The 19,567-nt window shown below is 46.7% G+C and overlaps 1 protein-coding gene across 4 annotated transcripts in view; it reads left to right on the forward strand.

Moving 5' to 3' along the window:
• LOC147115909 (ubl carboxyl-terminal hydrolase 18-like) overlaps positions 1-19,567 on the forward strand; it is a 55,737-nt gene continuing 36,170 nt past the window's right edge. Inside the window, exons 1-4 of one of the 4 annotated variants that reach the window (XM_085990553.1) lie at positions 3-719; positions 12,235-12,372; positions 12,516-12,713; positions 18,898-19,042. In XM_085990553.1, coding sequence (XP_085846679.1) covers positions 282-719; positions 12,235-12,372; positions 12,516-12,713; positions 18,898-19,042 — 919 coding nt within the window. In that variant the 5' untranslated portion in view covers positions 3-281. Of the gene's footprint in view, positions 720-12,234; positions 12,373-12,515; positions 12,714-18,897; positions 19,043-19,567 lie in introns of all 4 variants that reach the window. The other 3 variants (XM_085990555.1, XM_085990554.1, XM_085990556.1) reach the window with 3 other exon arrangements.

The following is a 19,567-nucleotide window of genomic DNA, read 5'->3' on the forward strand; positions in this document are numbered from 1 at the left end:
TCAACATTGTAAACCAACCAGTCAGCTGGAGGCTCCGATGTGGCCAATCTTGGCTTGAAATCTTGCCCTAATTTGAGAGAAGTCTTTTGGTAGAGATATATAAAGAAAAAAATAGTGAATGCTGAAATAAAAGCAGAAAATGTTGTAAATATGCTTTCTGGATCTGCTGTGTATTTGCGGCAGTGGTTGCTGCTTGTCTTGTGAGGTGGGTCGTTGCTAAGTGTCGCAGGAAGGCAGAGTTTCACTTTCTGTAGCTCCGACTATAAAATGGCGTGACACAAATGTGTCTAAGCAACAGCTTCTGTGAAATGGAGCCAGGGAGGTTTCGCAGCTGCAAGAATAATGTCATTCGGTCGAAGCACTCGTCTTCGCCCGAAGTTACATCTGAAAGGACGGTCGGTAAAAGCCCCAAATCTGCAGCTGAGGAATCCTCCTCCCCGCGTAACAACGGAAGGAGCCGGGAGAAAAGGGGGCAGACCCAGGCCAGATTCAACTCTGCGTCCCGGGTCAGAATCAACCGAGCGACCAGCCCCGGCTCCAGGATCCGGAGTAGTTCTGTGACCAGAGTCAACCCCCGGGCCCCGGACTGCGCCCCGCAACGGTCGGTCCAGACACACCTCGGCAATACAGCAGAACGAATCCCCGCTTCTGTGTCTCCCGGTCAACCAGTGGAGCCCCGGCTAAAGTTTTCTATCGATATGAAGGAGGGGGTTACACTTGTGAGTTTGCTTTCATCACCCCATCCCAGTCTCCAATGTATTTGTATTTCCATTTCTCTTTGTCCTCAGCAAAATAAATTACTCTGCAGCACTGAACCGTTTATATATTTAATCGGTTAATCCTGTATATACTAGGAGGACCATATTTTCTAAACCGAATCCAGGAGACACACAGGGTGGGAGCACAGCAAAGTAGCCAGGATGGAAAATGTAGGCTGCGCAGCGTAGCGAGGCAAAATTGTTATATTTTAACAGTTGCACAAATACACTACCAATGTGCATATAATTACCGCGGATGTGATGTCACTACTGTTAGATCCGTGATTCTGAGGGTATGCTGTTATTCAATAACCACACAGATGCTGTAACTGAACAATAAACAGGTCTTTCCTGGAGGAGGGTAGTCTCAAGACTGGGGGTACAGAGGCATGCGCAAAGCTTATATACAGGTGTGGTCACTGCCGGTACTTTACAGTATCCAGGAGCTGTAAAAGTAGTTCTGTCTTAAAGGCACATACACTACAATTCCTCCCCTTTTAGATTAGTATAATACCCCTAATATTCAAATAACAATTAACACTTTAACATGTACATTAAACTCTATGACTCTATGAAACAACAATAGTCCATTTATAGATTCAGTCTTTGGGGCGGCTTCCTGACCCTTTCGGGATAGCGCCTTTCCTGAGGTTCTTGTTCTTGGTGCAGAGGCGATTCTGACCCCTTTTCATCGGGTAGTTCATCGGGTTCCACTGCTACTGGTTCTGAGGTAGATGCTACCGGTATGTTGGGTTCATCCCCAGGTACTCGAGACATGGGGTTGACGCGTTCCTGTGACGCTAAGATCTGATCGACGTGGCGTCTCACAATGTTCTCCCTGACATCCACTGTGTACATTAATGGCCCCTGCCTTGTGCATATCGTTCCGGGTTGCCATTTCTCTGTTCGATAGTCACGGGCCAAGACTGGTTGCCCTACATTGAAGCTCCTTGTCAGCTTCTCATTGATGTGCTGGAATTGTTTGTCCTCAACATTTCTTCGCACATTTGGTCTGAGCAAGTCCAGACAAGATCTCAACCTTCGGTTAAAGAACATCATGGCCGGGGTCTGGTTGGTAACTGCATGTGTCGCGTTTCGGTAGGCTAATAAGAAATTGTCCATCTTATGCTGTAGTGGAATTTCATCGTCGCACATGGCCTTTATCGCCTTCTTAAAGGTTTGTACGAACCTCTCAGCCAATCCATTTGTGGCTGGATGATACGGGGCGGATGTGTAATGCCTTACCCCATTCTCATAAATTTTTGGAACTCGTCGGACACAAACTGTGGTCCATTATCAGAGCAAATCTGCTCTGGCAAACCGTGTCTGGCAAATATGGTCCATATAGGACTGCAATTGTTTTCTCTGTAGTGGTTGAAGACATTTTTATCACCTCAGGCCACTTTGAATGAGCATCCACTGCTATTAAGAACATTGAGTCCATGAATGGACCAGTGAAATCAATATGCCCCTGTTGCCATGGAGAGGAGGGCCACTCCCATGGGTGTAGAGGGGCATGTGGTGGTGCATTTTGGACCTTCTGGCATCCTAAGCAGCTCTTAGTTAGGTCTTCGATTTGTTGATCGATTCCTGGCCACCACACATAAGCCCTAGCAAGGCTTTTCATTTTCACTCCCCCCAGATGACCTTCATGTAGCTCATTTAGCACTCTCTCCCTTAACTTGGGTGGAATCACCACTCTGGATCCACACATCACTGTCCCCTGGCATACTGACAGCTGTTCTCTTCTGGATGAGAATGCTGGCAACAGTGAGTCGCCATGTGTTGGCCATCCCTTCACCGTCAAATCATATACCCGAGAGCGTCGGATCATTGGGGGTCTCCTCTATATCCGCATTCGTTACTGGCAATTGTTCAATTATTGACGAATAAAATATCTCGATAGGGTCCACTGCTGGTGCTTCCTCCACAGTAGGCAGTGGCAGGCGCGATAGCCCATCAGCGTTCCAATGCTATTTCGTGCCTTTATATCCTATTTCATATTATTCGCCCCTAGAAACAGGGACCATCTTTGTAACTGCTGTGCAGTCACCACTGGAACGCCCTTCTTAGGATTAAAGATGGAGACAAGTGGTTGGTGGTCAGTCAGCAAGGTGAACTTCTGCCCATGCAGATAGTGGTTGAATTTTTTCACTCCCCATACTAGGCTGAGGGCCTCCCTGTCAATCTGGGCGTAGTTGCGCTCGGCTGAGGTTAGTGACCGAGATGCAAAGGCTACTGGCCTCTCCAACCCGTCTGGGAATTTGTGCGACAGCACCGCTCCAATACCATAGGGTGATGCATCACATGCCAAATGAATTGGTAGTGCTGGGTTGAAATGGGCCAACTCCTCTTTTGATGTGATCAATTCTTTACACTTCTGGAAAGCTCGTCTACGTTCGTCATCCCACTTCCATGGTACCCCTGTTTGCAGTAGGGTGTTCAGTGGGTGTAATACCGTGGACAAATTTGGTAAGAACTTGTGGTAGTAGTTTACCAGCCCGAGGAACGACCTCAGTTGTGACACATTTTCCGGTGCTGGAGCCTTGACTACTGCCTCAATCTTGTCAGGGGACTTATGTAACCCCTCTTCATCGATGACGTGGCCACAATACGAGATCTGTTTGTGGAAAAACTCGCACTTGTGGCGATTAGCTCGTAGCCCATACTCCTTTTAATCTGGTGAGCACCTTCTCCAAGTTGGCGAGGTGATCACTGTCATTTTCGCCCATGACCAAGATGTCGTCCAAATAACACTGGGTCCCTGGAATCCCTTGCAGGACCTGATCCATCGCCCTTTGCCAGATAGCCGGAGACGAGGCTACTCCGAACACCAGCCGGTTGTATTGATAGAGACCTTGTATGAGTGTTAATCGTAAGGTATTGTTTCGAAGCTTCTTCTACCTCCATTTGCAAGTAAGCCTGGGCTAGATCAATTTTGGGGAAGCACTTACCTCCAGATAGCGAGGCGAAAATATCCTCATTTCGTGGAAGCGGATATTGTACCGTGTGAAGGACTGGGCTCACTGTCACCTTAAAATCCCCACAGATGCGGACCTTCTTTGGTTCCCCAGGCGTATTACTCAACAACCTCTTCATTACAGGAACGGAGGGGGGGGGAGAAAAAGGCAGACACAGGCAGACCAGGCTGCCAAGAGAGGACAGGATATGCTCTCACTGCAGTCAGGGAGTGGTGGAGACAGAGATGCACTTCCTCACAGCTTGTGGAAAATATCAGGGCATCAGGGAGAATTTCTACCAAAAATTCTCACAAATATGCCCTGATTTCAGAAATCTGAATGACAACCAAAAACTCCCATTCCTACTGGGAGAGGAGAGAAGCTGTATAACACTGGCGGCACACTATGTTACAGCTTGCCATGAACAGAGGGACAACCAGTAAACTAAGAAAAGAATATATATAAACAATGCGAATGTATATTTATACACTCGGATATACCTGTTTATACACTGTATGAATAGAACTGCGTTTATGTGCTAAACCATAAATGTATTTTGATGCTTTGGCAACATAAGATGTAACTTATCATGCCAATAAAGCGATTTGAATTGTGAATTGTGGGAGGAGGGAGGGGAGGAAAAGGAGTGGAAAAATTACAAGAAAAAATGAAATAGGGGCCGAGGTTATGATCTGAAATTGTTGAACTCGATATTGAGTCTGGAAGGCTGCAGAGTGCCTAATCGGAAGGTGAGGTGCTGTTCCTCGAGTTTACATTGAGCTTCCGTGGAACAATACAAGAGGCCAAGGATGGTGAGGTCCGAGTGGGAATGGAGCGGTGAATTAAAATGACAGGCGACCGGAAGCTCGGGGTCACCCTTACGGACTGAACGGAGGTGTTCCGCAAAGCGGTCACCCAATCTGCGTTTGGTCTCCCCAATGTAGAGGAGACCGCATCGTGAGCAGCGAATACAGTATACTAGATTGCGAGAAGTACAAGTAAATCGCTGTTTCACCTGGAAGGGGTGTTTGGGGCCCTGGACAGTGGGAAGGGGGGAGGTATAGGGGCAGGTGTTACATCTCCTCCGCTTGCACGGGAAGGTGCCAGGCGAGGGGGAAGGGCTGTTTGGGGTGATAGAGGAGTGGACTAGGGTGTCTCGGAGGGAGCGGTCCCTGCGGAATGCTGAAAGGGGAGGGGAGGGGAAGATACGTTTGGTGGTGGGATCACTTTGGAGGTAGCAGAAATGCCGGAGGATGATCCGTTGAATGTGGAGGCTGGTGGGGTGAAAGGTGAGGACAAGGGGAACCCTATCGTGGTTCCGGGAGGGCGGTGCAGGGGTGAGGGCAGAAGTGCGGGAGATAGAACTGACACGGTCGAGGGCAGTGTCAATCACGGTAGAGGGGAATCCTCGGTTGCGGAAAAAGGAAGACATGTCTGAAGCACTGGTGTGGAAGGTGGCATCGTCGGAGCAGATACGGCGGAGACGGAGAAACTGGGAGAATGGAATAGAGTCCTTACAGGAAGCGGGGTGGGAGGAAGTGTAGTCCAGGTAGCCGTGGGAGTCAGTGGGCTTGTAGTGAATATTGGTCGATAACCTATCCCCAGAGATGGAGACGGAGAAGTCGAGGAAGGGAAGGGAAGAGTTAGAGATGGACCATGTGAAGGTGAGGGAAGGGTGGAAATTGGAGGCAAAGTGAATGAAATTGTCAAGGTCGGGACGAGAGCAGGAAACGGCACCGATACAGTCATCAATGTATCGGAAAAAGAGGTGAGGGAGGGGACCCGAGTAGGACTGGAACAAAGATTGTTCCACATAGCCCACGAAAAGGCAGGCATAGCTAGGACCCATGCGGGTACCCATAGCAACACCTTTGATTTGGAGGAAATGAGTGGAGTTAAAGGAGAAGTTGTTCAATGTGAGAACAAGTTCAGCCAGGCGGAGGAGGGTGGTGGTGGATGGGGACTGGTCGGGCCTCTGTTCAAGGAAGAAGTGGAGCGCCATCAGGGTGGGGGATGGAGGTGTAGAGGGATTGTACGTCCATGGTGAAAAGGAAGCGGTTGGGGCCAGGAAACTGTTAAAGTGGCGGAGGGCGTCCGAAGAGTCGCGGATGTAGGTGGGAAGAGACTGGACAAGGGGAGAAAAGATAGAGTCAAGATAGGAAGAGATAAGTTCCGTGGGGCAAGAACAGGCTGAAACGATGGGTCTACCAGGGTAGTCCTGTTTGTGGATCTTGGGAAGGAGGTAGAAGCGGGCTGTGCGGGGTTGGGGAACTATGAGGTTGGTGGCAGTAGGGGGAAGATCTCCAGAGGAGATGAGGTCAGTGACAGTCTTGGAAACGGTGGTTTGATGTTCGGTAGTGGGGTCATGGTCCAGGTGGAGGTAGGAGGAGGTGTCGGAGAGTTGGCGTTCAGCTTCCGCTAGGTAGAGGTCAGTGCGCCAAACAACAACGGCACCACCCTTATCAGCGGGTTTAATGACAATGTCAGGGTTGGATCTAAGAGAATGGAGTGCTGCAAGTTCAGAGGGAGGTAGGTTGGAGTGATTGAGGGGAGCAGAGAAATGGAGACGGCCGATGTCACGGCGGCAGTTAGCGATGAAAAGATCTAGAGAGGGTAAGAGGCCAGGGGGAGGGGTCCAGGTAGAACCGGAATTCTGCAAGCGGGAGAAAGGGTCAGTTGTGCGGGGGGGAAGACTCCTGGCTAGAGAAGTGTGGGCATCCTTCTGGTCATGTGTTGTTCTGCCGTAGCGATAGCACTTCCCTGTTCCATAGGACATTTCATTGGTGCCATATTCTTGCGGTCTCCGTTGTATCTATGCAGCGCCCCTTGCGGCTGCTTCGTGTGATACTGCCATACTGAAAGCTTTGTCCAGCGTAAGATCCTTTTCTGATAGAAGCCGTTTCTGGGTTCCTTCACTTTGTAGCCCACACACAAACTTGTCCCTTAATGTATCTGCTAGTCCCACTCCAAACTGGCAGTGTTTCGATAGCTTGCGCAGTTCTGTTAGGTACTCGGCATTGCTTTCGTCTTTGTGTTGGTTCCTTTTATGGAACTTAAATCGTTCTGCTATCAGCAGCGGTGTGGGGTTTAAGTGGTCCTGTAGGATTTCTACTATGCTTTCGAAATTCTTGTTCACCGGCTTCTCTGGGGTTATTAGATTTCGCAGTAACCCATAAGTTTTTGCACCCATGGAATTTAACAGAAGCAGTGCTTTATTAGCATCTGGCACTTCATTCGCCCTGCAGTACACCTCAATACGTTCCACATATGTCGCCCAATCTTCGACTTCATTGTCGAACGTAGAGATACTGCCACTCTTCGGCATCCCTGGGTGTGAGTTAACTGTCAAAAATGGCGTCTCCCGCGCTTCCCCTTCTTCTCCGCTGGCACAAAATGGCGTCTCCCGCGCTTTCCTTCCTTCCCGCGCTCGCCCTTCTCCGCTGCTCAATGGCGTCTCCCGCGCTCTCCCTTCTCCTCCCCGCGGACCCTGTTCAGCCCGTGAGCCCTGGCTGTGCTCTGCGCGTTCTTTTTTTATTTTTTTTTCGACGCCGCTCGGTCTTGAACCCGGCTGTTTCTTTACCCTCTCTCTCTCCGGTTTGTTTTCTTTTTCTCAATGCCGCTCGGTGTTCAACCCCCGGCTGCGCCCTGCGCGCTTCACCCTCTGTCTTACCCCGTCGACGCTGCTCGGCTTTCTCTCCGCCGTCGATCAGCTCCAGCCGCCGCTGCTCTGGAAGGGTCTGCGCTGGACCTGTCAGTCTCTTGCTGATCGTCGTGGCTGGGGAACCAAGCCCGGCTCTCCACAGCCTCCCCTGCAATGTTCACTCTCTGCCTGACGACTGGGCGGTTTCTTGTGGCCGACGCCCGTGTTCCTGGCCTCGACTTTTTTTTGTTGCAGGTAGATTCGAATCGACACTCGTCGCCACTGTTAGATCCGTGATTCTGAGGGTATGCTGTTATTCAATAACCACACGGATGCTGTAACTTAACAATAAACAGGTCTTTACTGGAGGAGGGTAGTCTCAAGACTGGGGGTACAGAGGCATGCGCAAAGCTTATATACAGGTGTGGTCACTGCCAGTACTTACAGTATACAGGAGCTGTAAAAGTAGTTCTGTCTTAAAGGCACATACACTACAACTACTGAAGCACATTCAGACACTCCCTTTACTCTCGGTGACTGAGGTCACACCTGACATGACCCAGCTCCCCCATGACCCCTTCACCACCCGCTCCCCCCCCCTCAGTGACGGAGGTCTCACCTGACTCCTCTTTGCCCCCCGCCCCCCCCCCCCAGGTGACTGAGGTCGTACCTGACCCTTCCCACTGCTCCCCCGTGACTGAGGTTGCACTGGATCCCCCACTCCCTCAGTGACTGACACACCTGTGTCTGATCCGCCCCCACCCCCCAGTAACTGACAGAGCCCTCCCTCACCCGCTCCAGTTGCCGTGCTCCCAGGCACTTCCGGCGCCGACAGTCAAACCGCACAAGCCCGGCCGAAAACTCTGACCATTGTAAAAGTTGCTGTTTAATTTAGCCTTAGAGCCACAAACTGACAGCTCAGGGGGTTACACTCACTGCCCAGCGGGTTACACTCACTGCCCAGGGGGGCCGCACTCACGGCCCGGGGCTTACACTCACGGCCCGGGGGCTTACACTCACCACCCAGGGGGGTTACGCTCACCACCCAGGAGTTACACTCACCACCCAGGGGCTACACTTCAGGGACGCGATTTGTGAACCGGGGACACAGTATCTCATCCGGGATTGTCCCTAGAAAACGGGGACATACGATCACCCTGGTATATACAGCAAAATGTATTTTGATGCACTTCAATTTTTAGGGCTATACCTATGTTAAGCAATACCGTAAGATAAACAGTAAAACCTGTTTGGGAAGAGAAAAGTTATTGCACAAAATAAAACACCTAACAGACTGGCAATGCCAAGAGTCCAAAACAAATGCTTTACTGTTACAACCCTCCAACTTCTAGGCTCTTGCGCATCCACCATTTTCAATGCACCACCATTGGCGGCCATGCCTCAAGTTGTACAATTCCCTCGCTAAACCTCTCTGCCTCTCTACTGTCTTCTCCTCCTTTAAGATGCTCCTTAAATCCTACCTGTCCTGATATCACAGAATCACAGAAACCCCACAGTGCAGATAGAGGCCATTTCGGCCCATCGAGCCTGCACCGACACATATCCCACCCAATTCCCCGCAACCCCTACACCAACACATATCCCACCCTATCCCCGTAACCCCACGTATTTAATCCCCCTAACACTAAGGGTCAATTTATCATAGCCAATCAACCTAACCCGCACATCTTTGGACTGTGGGAGGAAACCGGAGCACCCGGAGGAAACCCACACAAACACGGGGAGAATGTGCAAACTCCACACAGACAGTCACCCGAGGCTGGATTCGAACCCGGGTCCCTGGCGCTGTGAGGCAACGGTGCTAACCACTATGCCACCGTGCTGCCCGTTATCTCCCTATGTGGCTCAGTGTCAAAGTTTGTTTGATAACGCTCCTATGAAGTGCCTTGGGATGTTTTACTACGTTAAAGGCGCTATATAAATGCAACTTGTTGCTGTTGTAGGGTGCATTTACTACAGAATGCTGAGTCAACACCAGTTTACTTTATAAGACAAAGTCAGCTGTTACACTAGAGATACCAGTCTGAGACATAACGGTCGAGTAGGGAATGCAGGTGATAGACCTGAATTAATCTGCTGACTACACCTCATTGCGGTTGCACTGAACTGAGCATCAGAAGAGCTCTGTGCATGTGTGTTGGGATATATGTGCAGAATCTTAATTCTCCAATCAGCTAATTGTTCATTTTGAGAGAGACAGCAAGTGTGTCACTTCTGTCATAACATTAAAAGGATTCTATACAAAGTTTAGAAAGTTCCCGAGAGGCCCAATAGATGATCAGTGCAGGACTGCTACAAGAGGACATCTTGCACCTCATGGCTTCAGAGGTGTCACAAAGTACTTTGCATACAATGAATTATTTTGAAATGCAGTTATTGCTATAATTTATTGTGTGCGTATATATAATCTGTCCTTTGCTTTAAAACTGGGTACAAAGGCAACTTGACAGAATTTATTCATCACCGAGCTACTGCAGTCCCAGTCTTGCATCACAAAAAACTATCAGTACCAATATTCAACTGCAAAATGGTTCTATTTCACCTCCTCAACCACAGTCTTTGGGCTAGAGTTTCTGCTTAGGGTGCAATTGGCGATTCCAGTGCAAATTGTGCCGGTTTTGAGAAGTGTCTTTTCCCCTGAGTTTCCAATCAAATTAATTTGCATATCACCAAACGCAAAATCTGCTTGAACCAGTGCAATCGGGCAGCATTTTAAAATGTAATTTTTCTTTTAAAAATTTTGCTTTAAAAAATATTCCTTGATATATTAGAGTGGTAACTTGGTAAAATATGATTAATACAGCTGAAAATGGGTTTATCACAAAAATGAAGCATTTTAAATCACAGTGTCAATCCACCACCTGTGAGTAACCCAATTTTAAATTACTGAAAATTACTTTTAAACAAATATATAAAACTATTTTCTAGTTAGATTGGGGTATAGTAGTGAGTTCCTTTAGTAAATTAAAGAAACATTCAAAACCTTTCAAAATGTACCTATTGCGCCCAAAAGCTCCAGCTTAATTTTTGGAGCCTCCTTGAAGGCCTGCAAACGAGCACAATTAGCTGAAACTCCCGATGGTGATTAATTCATCTTGGGGGTGTGGCCAGTTTTGTGGGCAGGGCCTGCTTCTAGCACAATGTTTTTAAAATTAGCAGAAACTCAAGTTGCGCTGAATGCAACTTGAACTTAAAATTCTGCAACTTTTGCACCGGTTACACCGATATTGGGGGACTTGCGCCAAAAAACCCAGCGCAATCGAGTGGAAACTCCAGGCCTTTGCTTCTAGTTTTCATCTGCAATGGCCATTGCAATAACCTAACCTTTAGGTGTCTAAAAGGCCATCCTTCCTCAGACTTGGTCTCAAAAGGTATACATCCAATAACTTCCCCTTCACAGGGCTGAATCTAAGAGGCCATGGTTCCCGTTACACACCCTTAAGCCATTGTTCCAGTGACTCATCCATGAAAACCTGTGGTTCTCATGACCTATGCTTAAAAGGCCACAGTTTAAATGCCCCACTTCTCAGTGGCCACAGTTTGGCAGACCTACATGTAAGAGGTCACTGAGCCAGTGACCTACCCACAAGAGACCATGGTTCTCCTAACTTACCCACGAGATGCAGTGACCTATCTGCAATAGGCCTTGTTTCCTCTTGATCTATCCTCAAGCTTTAATTCCTCTGATCTACCACTAAAAGGCCACAGATTGTGACTTTCCTGCAAAAGGCCACATCTCCCATGATCTATCCCTGGGAAACCATGATTCACTGCTAAGAGACAACAATTCCACTTACTTGCCACAAGGTGGAAAAAATTCCAGTTTCTGCGGAATGGGTTTGATCGCAAGTGCCTCTGAAAATGCAATAAAGTTTATCTAAAAAAAAGTCCTGTCTTGATGAAAATTCATTATGTGCTGTTATGGTTTTTATTTTTAAATCCAATTCAACTTTAAGTTAAACTGTATGGGGCTGAGATTCCACGTGGCTCTGTTCATGGGGCTATTGAACCCCTGCAGAATTCAGCCCCTATTCTTTAATATAAAAGGCTACAGGCCCTATCCTGCCTGTGATCACTTTCAAATGCTGCAGCTCAGATTGTGTCATGGAACAATTGCAGTATATTCAGTTTAAGTGCTGTAAACTTCTGTGGTTTTATTGGGGAGAGGGCAAGGTAGTGGGATCTGGCAAAGAGCTGGCACAGGCACCATGGGCTGGATGGTTTCCGCCTATGCTCTTAACTTCAATGATTAAGTGCTAGTAAAGAATTCCCGCTGTTTAACATTTCACTGGTGGCTTTGACACCATGACAAACAGTTGCTGCGAGGAAAGCTGCCAGGGGGCGGAGGGGTGCAGGTAAGTGGGGGATTGGCAGCGTGCGTATTCACGGACAATCGGAGTTGTGATGTGGGGGTGCTGGGAACGAGAGACCTAAGGTGCTATACCAGTGAGGATATAAACTGGGAGCAGCCATAATAGAAAACCAGTGACTAGAAATTGGTTCAACAGGTAGATCCAAACATTAGGCTTGGGGTTAGCAGGAAGCTAAAGTAATCCAAAATGTCTACCATGCCTGACATCACCAAAGTTTTAAAATTGAATTGTTTACAAAACAAACTGTTTAAAAATATGTATGGCTTACCTCCAGAATTATCTTTTCCTTTATGTTAATGTTATTGGATTAACTACACTTCTGGTAAGTTTACCTAAGTTTACTAATACTGTTTGATTTTGTTTAAAGGTCTATACTAGTAGAATGTAGCCCAGTGAAATAGCTGAAGTTTTATAACAGGTTTGCTTTATGCCAGGTTATATTATATTGTACTGATATACTATACGTATTTTGTTCATAAAAGCAAAGATTTTCAGATAAGTCATATATTGGAACAAACATGAAAGAAATATCTTCTGGAGATTTCACCCAGGATGTGGATCGTCAAGGCACATTTTACAGATTAAGACCAGATCCCTGTTATTCCAGAAATGAGTCTACGGTGAGTATGATTGAACAGTATTTTTAAATGTACTTATTTACTTAAAAAAATTAACTCACTTTTTTGTGTTTATGTGAAGAACTGGTTCTTGCAGTAAAGTTCGATGTGCTTTAGTCTTTACATTGCTCTACTGATGCTTACAGACAGATTACACCAGTCAAGTCCAGCGCAGCGGGCTGATTTACAAAGAACTACCATACGCTGGAGGATTTACGAAGAACTACCATACTCTAGAGATAACAAGTCAAGATTTTTCAAACATGGAAATTTCCAAAAGGAATCCTATACATTTAGTAAAGACTAGTGAACCAAATGTCCGAACAATCACAGATATACCAAAGGTAGTGATCTCATCACTGATATCATGAATTGTTTGACAAATGTATTTGTAAATTATGCAACCATGTTGGAGTATGTCTAGCCTCTCCTGCTAAAGAAAATTCACCAAATTGGATATCCTCAGGTTGAATGTAACTCCTTTCTCCAAGTGGTGCTGGCACCACAGGGGAATCATTAAGGTTACATTCAGCCAGAGAGAACCATAAAAGTTTGCAGGCCCATCATGTCTGTGTCGGGAGAAACCGCGTTAACATTTCAGATCGAAGGTCATCGACCTGAAACATTGGCCGCGCTTTTATTGGCACTGAGAAGGGCGGGTTTGGAGGCGGGTCCGAGGTTAAAATCTTTTTGATTGATGGCGGGTTGCGATCCCACCGTCAACCCTCCTCCACGCCACTTTGCCAAATGCCGGCTCTGGGAGTCCCAATCGGTCCCGCCACCAAGCGGCGGGAGAGGCCCTTAGGGCAGTTAGCAACTTGTTAACTGCCTGGATAAGCCTATTTTAACAGGGTATTTTGATTTTCGCACATTTTCAGCGTGGTCCACGCTGTTCACAAACCACGCCAGCTGATTGTGCCGGGTTCAGCAAGTGCCTGACTTCGTGACAGCTGCAATTCCAGCATAAAAACGGAGCTCTAACATGGCTAACTGACAGATGACAGAACTTTGTTTTTTTCGGATGTTGCAACACTTTCTGCAGATCTACTGAGCTTGTAAATGGTGAAGCTGAGATCCATCTCCATTGTGACTTCCTGGGAAAACCCTCTCCCCACATTGACTGAGCGCATATGACTTCTAGTCCTCAACTGAAATATATACCAGCAGCATGGGAACCATTTACACCCTGTCATCCTCGTTCTCCGATTCGGAGGAAGAGCAGCCGCGCCAGCAGCAGAACCAGGCACAACAGCAGGAGCGCCAATCTCCTCCTCACCCACCTGATGGTGCACAGGGCAAAAGGCGTCAGCGCAGGGAAGTACGTCACCGCAGGAGATACCCCCAACATAGGGCTTACAGGCCGAGGATGAGCTTCCTCAACATGACTGAGCAGCAGTGCCAAAGGAGGCTGAGACTTTCGCGAGAGGTAGTCACTGACATCTGTGCAATGCTGCAGCAGCACCTGGGGCCCAGAGGAACGGGTGGACACTCCTTACCAGTGGCTGTCAAAGTCACCACCGCCCCCAATTTTTTTTGCTTCAGGGAAATGGAAGTTCCACATTGAGGGCTCAGGGTGACTTGCATTTGTAATGATAGTGGTGAGAGCGATAGGAACCCACAGGTTCTTGTACATTGTGTATGGTGTGTTAAGAAGATGCCAGCCACATTTGTTTGATTCGTCTATTTAAGCAAATCTGGCAAAGATTAGTGCATCACGGGCAGCAATGTGCTCGCGTGCTGCTGGAACTGGTGCCTCCAACTCTGCAAGGTGTTCCTCCTCCTTCTCATCTGAGGAGGCTATGCGCTGAGCCACTTGTTCCTCAGGCAGCTGCAAGCCACGATGCTGTGCGATGTTGTGCAGTGCACAGCAGACCACGACCATTCTGGAGACCCTGGCTGCTGAGTACTGTAGGGCTCCACTTGATCTGTCAAGGCATCTGAATCACATTTTGAGCAAGCCAATGGTTTGCTCAGTGATGGCTCTGGTGGAAATGTGGCTGGCATTGTAGCGCTCCTCTGCTTCGTTTGATGGCCTCCTTAACGGCGTCATTAGCCATGTCTTCAGGGGATAGCCCTTGTCTCCAAGTAGCCATCCGGAAAGTTGGGTTGGCGGATTGAAGAGTGGAGGCACAGTAGACTTCCGCAGGATGAATGAGTCATGGCAACTGCCAGGGTACTTTGCGCAAACATGCATAATGTTCTTCCTGCGGTTGCACACCAGCTGGACGTTAAGGTAGTGGAAGCCCTTGCGGTTGACAAATACAGCTGGGTTGTGATGGAGTGCCCTAATGGCCACATGTGTGCAGTATACGACGCCCTGCACCCTTGGCAAGCCTGCCAGCTTTGCAAAGCCAACCGCACGCGCGGTTACACTTGCTTGATCTGTGGAGAAGTGTATGTAATTGTGCGCCTTTGCAAAGAGGGCATCGGTAACCTGCGTGATGCAAGTGTGTGCGGCCGACTGGGAGATGCTGCTGATGACCCCTGGAAGGACCCTGAAGCAAAAAAGTTGAGTGCAGTGGTGAAATTAACAGCCACTGGTAAGGAGTGTCCACCCGCTCCTCTGGGCCCCGGGTGTTGCTGCAGCATTGCGCACTGCTGCTCCGTCATGTTGAGGAAGCTCATCCTCATCCTGTAAACCCTGTTTTGGGGGTATCTCCTGCAGCGACATGCTTACCTGCGCTGGCGCCTTCTGCCCTGTGCACCATCAGGTGGGTGAGCAGCAGGTTGGCGCTCCTGTTGTTGCTGCAGTTGCTGCTGCTGCCGCGGCTGCTCGTCCTCCAAATCTGAGGACCAGGATGAAAGGAAATAAATGGCTCCCATGCTGCTGGTAGATATCTCAGTTGAGGAAGCGCTCAGTCAATGTGGGGAGAGGGTTTTCCCAGGAGGTCACAGTGGAGATGGATCTCAGCTTCACCACTTTCAAGATCAGTGGACCTGCAAAAAGTTCTCCAAGACCTGAAAAAACAAAGTTCTGCCATCTGCAACTGATCCTTGTTGAGAGCTCTGTTTTTATGGTGGAGCTGCAGCTGTTAGGAAACCAACCACTTGTCAACTCGACAGGATTAGCTGGCGTGTTTTAGGAGAGATGTGCAGCACGCTGGAAATGTGGCAAAATTTGAAAGGCCTCTCAAAATGGGATTATAGAGGTACTTAAGTGGTAGTTAAGTGCCTTAAGGGCCTATCGCCTGGAGGCGCGACCGAAATTGACTCCGCAAGCCCAGCTCTGGCAAAGTTGCATGGAGGCGGGATTGGAACCCGCCATCATTTTTTCAAATTTTCCCGCCTCCCCAGGGCTGGTAAAATCCAGCCCTGCAGCTCTATTTATGAAACCTAAAATACTATCGGTCTTTTTCATGGCCATATCAATACTCACTGAAAAGTACAAGTGTCTCATCGATTCAAATATAACGAGTATTTGTCAGTAAAGGATTGTCCATGTGTTCCATTCATTGGTGTTTAAGTGACATGATAGTGTGGCCAATAATATACAGAATGAAAAGAGGCATTTGTACATTGGTTTACAGACATTGAGTGAAACAGGCAGCATTAGTGTATGATTATGTTTTCATGTATGGAACATGACACTTGACACAGGTTACACTGGCAAGGTAGATTCCCTCAACCGAAATAACGTATTGCTACGTTGTCACAAACCTCTCATTAATGCTTCTCATTAATGCCTGGCACAGCCTCGTTTGAGTCAGTCATCATCTTTACCAAGACACAGGTCTGTCTTTTACAGATTATCAATGTGAATGTTCCTATACAACAAGGTTTTATAGTGTGTAGCACACCAAGAGGAATTTGCACACTTTTAATGGTTCTTACTTAATAATTGGCTCCAGAGTGATTATGGTGCCTAAATCATCATTATTTGAACAAACCAAACACTCAATAATGGTCTATATTGGTTTGTGTGCCTGGTTGTAACTGTGGCAGGTATTTGGGAAACAGAGCTCCATCCTACTTCAAACTATAAAATCCCCATTAAATGTTTCCATAGGTAAGATAATTCTTAAATGTGTTTAGAGATAGCTATTAGTTTTGGAAGAGGTCGTCAGCTGGTTTCCCAGAAGAACATAATTATAGGTTTAATTCTACAATTCAACACTTCGAGAGCATTCAAAGAGAATTGGGTTTGAGAATTGGGGTTACATAGTCCTGTCTCTGATCTGTGTTCCTTTCGAGCTTGGCTCCCCACTGTGAACATGGGATTACACAATTGCAATAAAATTGTGAGTACATGTTAAGTGTATCAGAAATTGCCTCATGTCTTTGAAATGTTAAATGCATATAACATTTGTAGATTCCTATTGGGCACTGTTGTGTTTTTCTCAGAACTAAGCTATTTAATAGCTTAAACATTCACTCCCTCCACTACAGACGTACCGTGGCTGCAGTGTGTACCATCTACAAGATGCACTGCAGCAACTCGCCAAGGCTTCTTCGGCAGCACCTCCCAAACCGCGACCTCTACCACCTAGAAGGACAAGGGCAGCAGGCGCATGGGAACACCAGCACCTCCAAGTTCCCCTCCAAGTCACACACCATCCTGACTTAGAAGTATATCACCGATCCTTCATTGTTGCTGGGTCAAAATCCTGGAACTCCCTACCTAACAGCACTGTGGGAGTACCTTCACCACACCGACTGCAGCGGTTCAAGAAGGCGGCTCACCACCACCTTCTCAAGGGCAGTTAGGGATGGGCAATAAATGCTGGCCTTGCCAGTGACGCCCACATCCCATATACAAATTTTAAAAAATGTGTAAGTGAGCTGTTGAGAGAAAACAAAATCAACAGATAGCCAGAGGGTTGCTGTTCAGATTCTATCTACCTGGATGGTAAAATTGATTAATAACATGCCTATTGAGAAAGGATTGCTTTCGCCTAGGTTGTCTTCAGATAAGCAGGTATCTCCTTGGGGCAACATGGACCTGAACATCCTATCTGTATCCATGACCTGGCAATAGTGGCAGGGAGCTCTGTAAAGCTGAAGAGCCTACATTACAGTTATCAAAAACTTGTGTAAAACATTCTGGAAAAAGATACTAAAAGTTTGGACATATGTCTGTTTTCTGATCAGTTCAAGCACAATAGAGCTGACTATGAGCTGTATTTTGTTTCTTCTGTATGATCTAATTTCTTGTAAATAAATTCAACTAGTAGTTTCAGCCTGTACAAGATAGTCTGACAATGGATAGTTGTCTGAATTGGGCAGCCCAAACAATCACTAGTGTGAAATAATGTAAAAGGGTAAATATTAATCCTATGGCACACTGCTCCCATTCATAAGATTGTAAGTTTCAGCTGATGGGAATCATGGGTCTGCTTATGAAAAGTGTCTTCTACTGTGAGCATGAATAAAGAGGGAGTTGGGAAGGAGCCCAAACTATAACCATAACATATTTTTCTAAATGCCAACCTTACAGTCAGCTATCCCATTCAAATAAAGAGGGAACACGAGACCGATTTAAGGATGAAGACTTGTGTTGTCAGTTTGGAAGTACCTAGGCAAATCATGTTCTGCACTCCAGACTGCCTGCATATTGATGGAATAAAAACCCTTACAGTTGACATATAGCAGTTTGACGAAAGCTGTAACTGAATCCAGATGCAGTCAACCACACCCAGTGCTCGGGGAGGCCAACAATAATGTGGAGTTTTAACTGTGTCTCTACTGTTTCATAGGAATCAGTGAACCTGCCCACCTCTTAACAGTGCCAAAGTCATTTCCTAGGTATCGGTGCCATTGTAATTTCCTCCTGGTGCCTCGAAAGGAAGCAATAGCCAAAGAAATTGACTGCTTACAGTTCAATAGTCACAGTGAGAGCAGTTGGAATCACTGAGAATCTGTCTAAATCTGGAGCACTGTTTCATACAGTTCTGTATTCCCCCTCTGGTGAGCCTCCTAGTGTACTGCTAATCTGATAACACTGTTATTCATCCGAGGCTTGTACATCCTTTCACAAAGATAGGACCTTCTCTTTCCTGTACTCTTGTGTGACCACCTCTCCTGTCCTTTGCCCTCTTTGAATACCTCAGGGACTGGTGAGACCCCTGTAAGACAGTCTTGCACAATCTGTCACACTTGTGGTTGAACAAATTATTAAAATCTAGACCAGCTGTAATGACACGTGTTATTTTTAAAATAAAATGTCAAAATGTGGCTTCCATACTCAAGTCAATTGGATCTTCCCCTTAATAATTTCCTAGATTGGGGTTTCAGTACACCAACAATAATTATTTACTGTTGTGTTAAGCCTATATTGGAATGTGCAGAGTAGTGTAAACACCACTCAGAGGTGTCCTTAACACATAGACTACATTTGTCTAACTGGTGGTAAAATTACTCCCATCCCAAATATCTGATCTTGTGCTCCTAATTTTGTTGCTAGACAGCTGTAACCTACACTTTTTATGTTTCATGGAATGGCTTATCATCAGTAATTTACCACTCACACGCTGTAAACCTATGGATAAAGTTGCATACAGGATGATTCAACTCCACATCTATCTGTTTCAGGACAGAAAATTAAAAAGAGATGCAATGCAGCATTCTCCGAGAAACACAATCCAGGCTCATGTAACAGACTGCAGTAACCGTGAAAAAAACACCATTGACCTAGACTGTGAACGAAGGAGACCCACAAGCTACTGTAATAATCGAAGTAAGTGCATGCTAAGATGACAAACTGAATTGGAGTGCACCTAAAGAGAAGCTTACAATGAAAAACAGACTTTAAAAAGAAAAACCTGCCTCTTCAGTAGGTGCAGTTTTGTCCCAAAGGCTCTTTTCCTGGGATAGGGGTTTACATTGCCTATGGAGCAACCTGGAATAACCCAATCTCTTTTCTATATTGATTTTATTTTCTATGAATGTCATCTGTATTGCTACATTGTCAGCATAGGCATCCAGTACAGTACACAACGATCTTGATGTTTAGCAAGAATCCCATTCACATCACAATATTTGCTGTCAACTATTCAGGAATAGATATGCAAACATTCTGTGGAACACTACGGTTCCTATGCTGTTGGGACATGGGAATGCTGTGTGTGGAATTAAATTTCAGAGCGCCAGCTTGGCTCAGTAGTAGTACTCTTACTTCCAAGTCAGATGATTGTGGGTTCAAGTCCCACTGCAGGATCTGATCATATAATTTAGGCTAATGCTTCGGTGCAGTACTAAGGGA

Source organism: Somniosus microcephalus, chromosome 6 (assembly GCF_052327205.1).
Source record: "Somniosus microcephalus isolate GS21.2 chromosome 6, FLI_Smic_1.0, whole genome shotgun sequence".
NCBI lineage: Eukaryota > Metazoa > Chordata > Chondrichthyes > Squaliformes > Somniosidae > Somniosus > Somniosus microcephalus.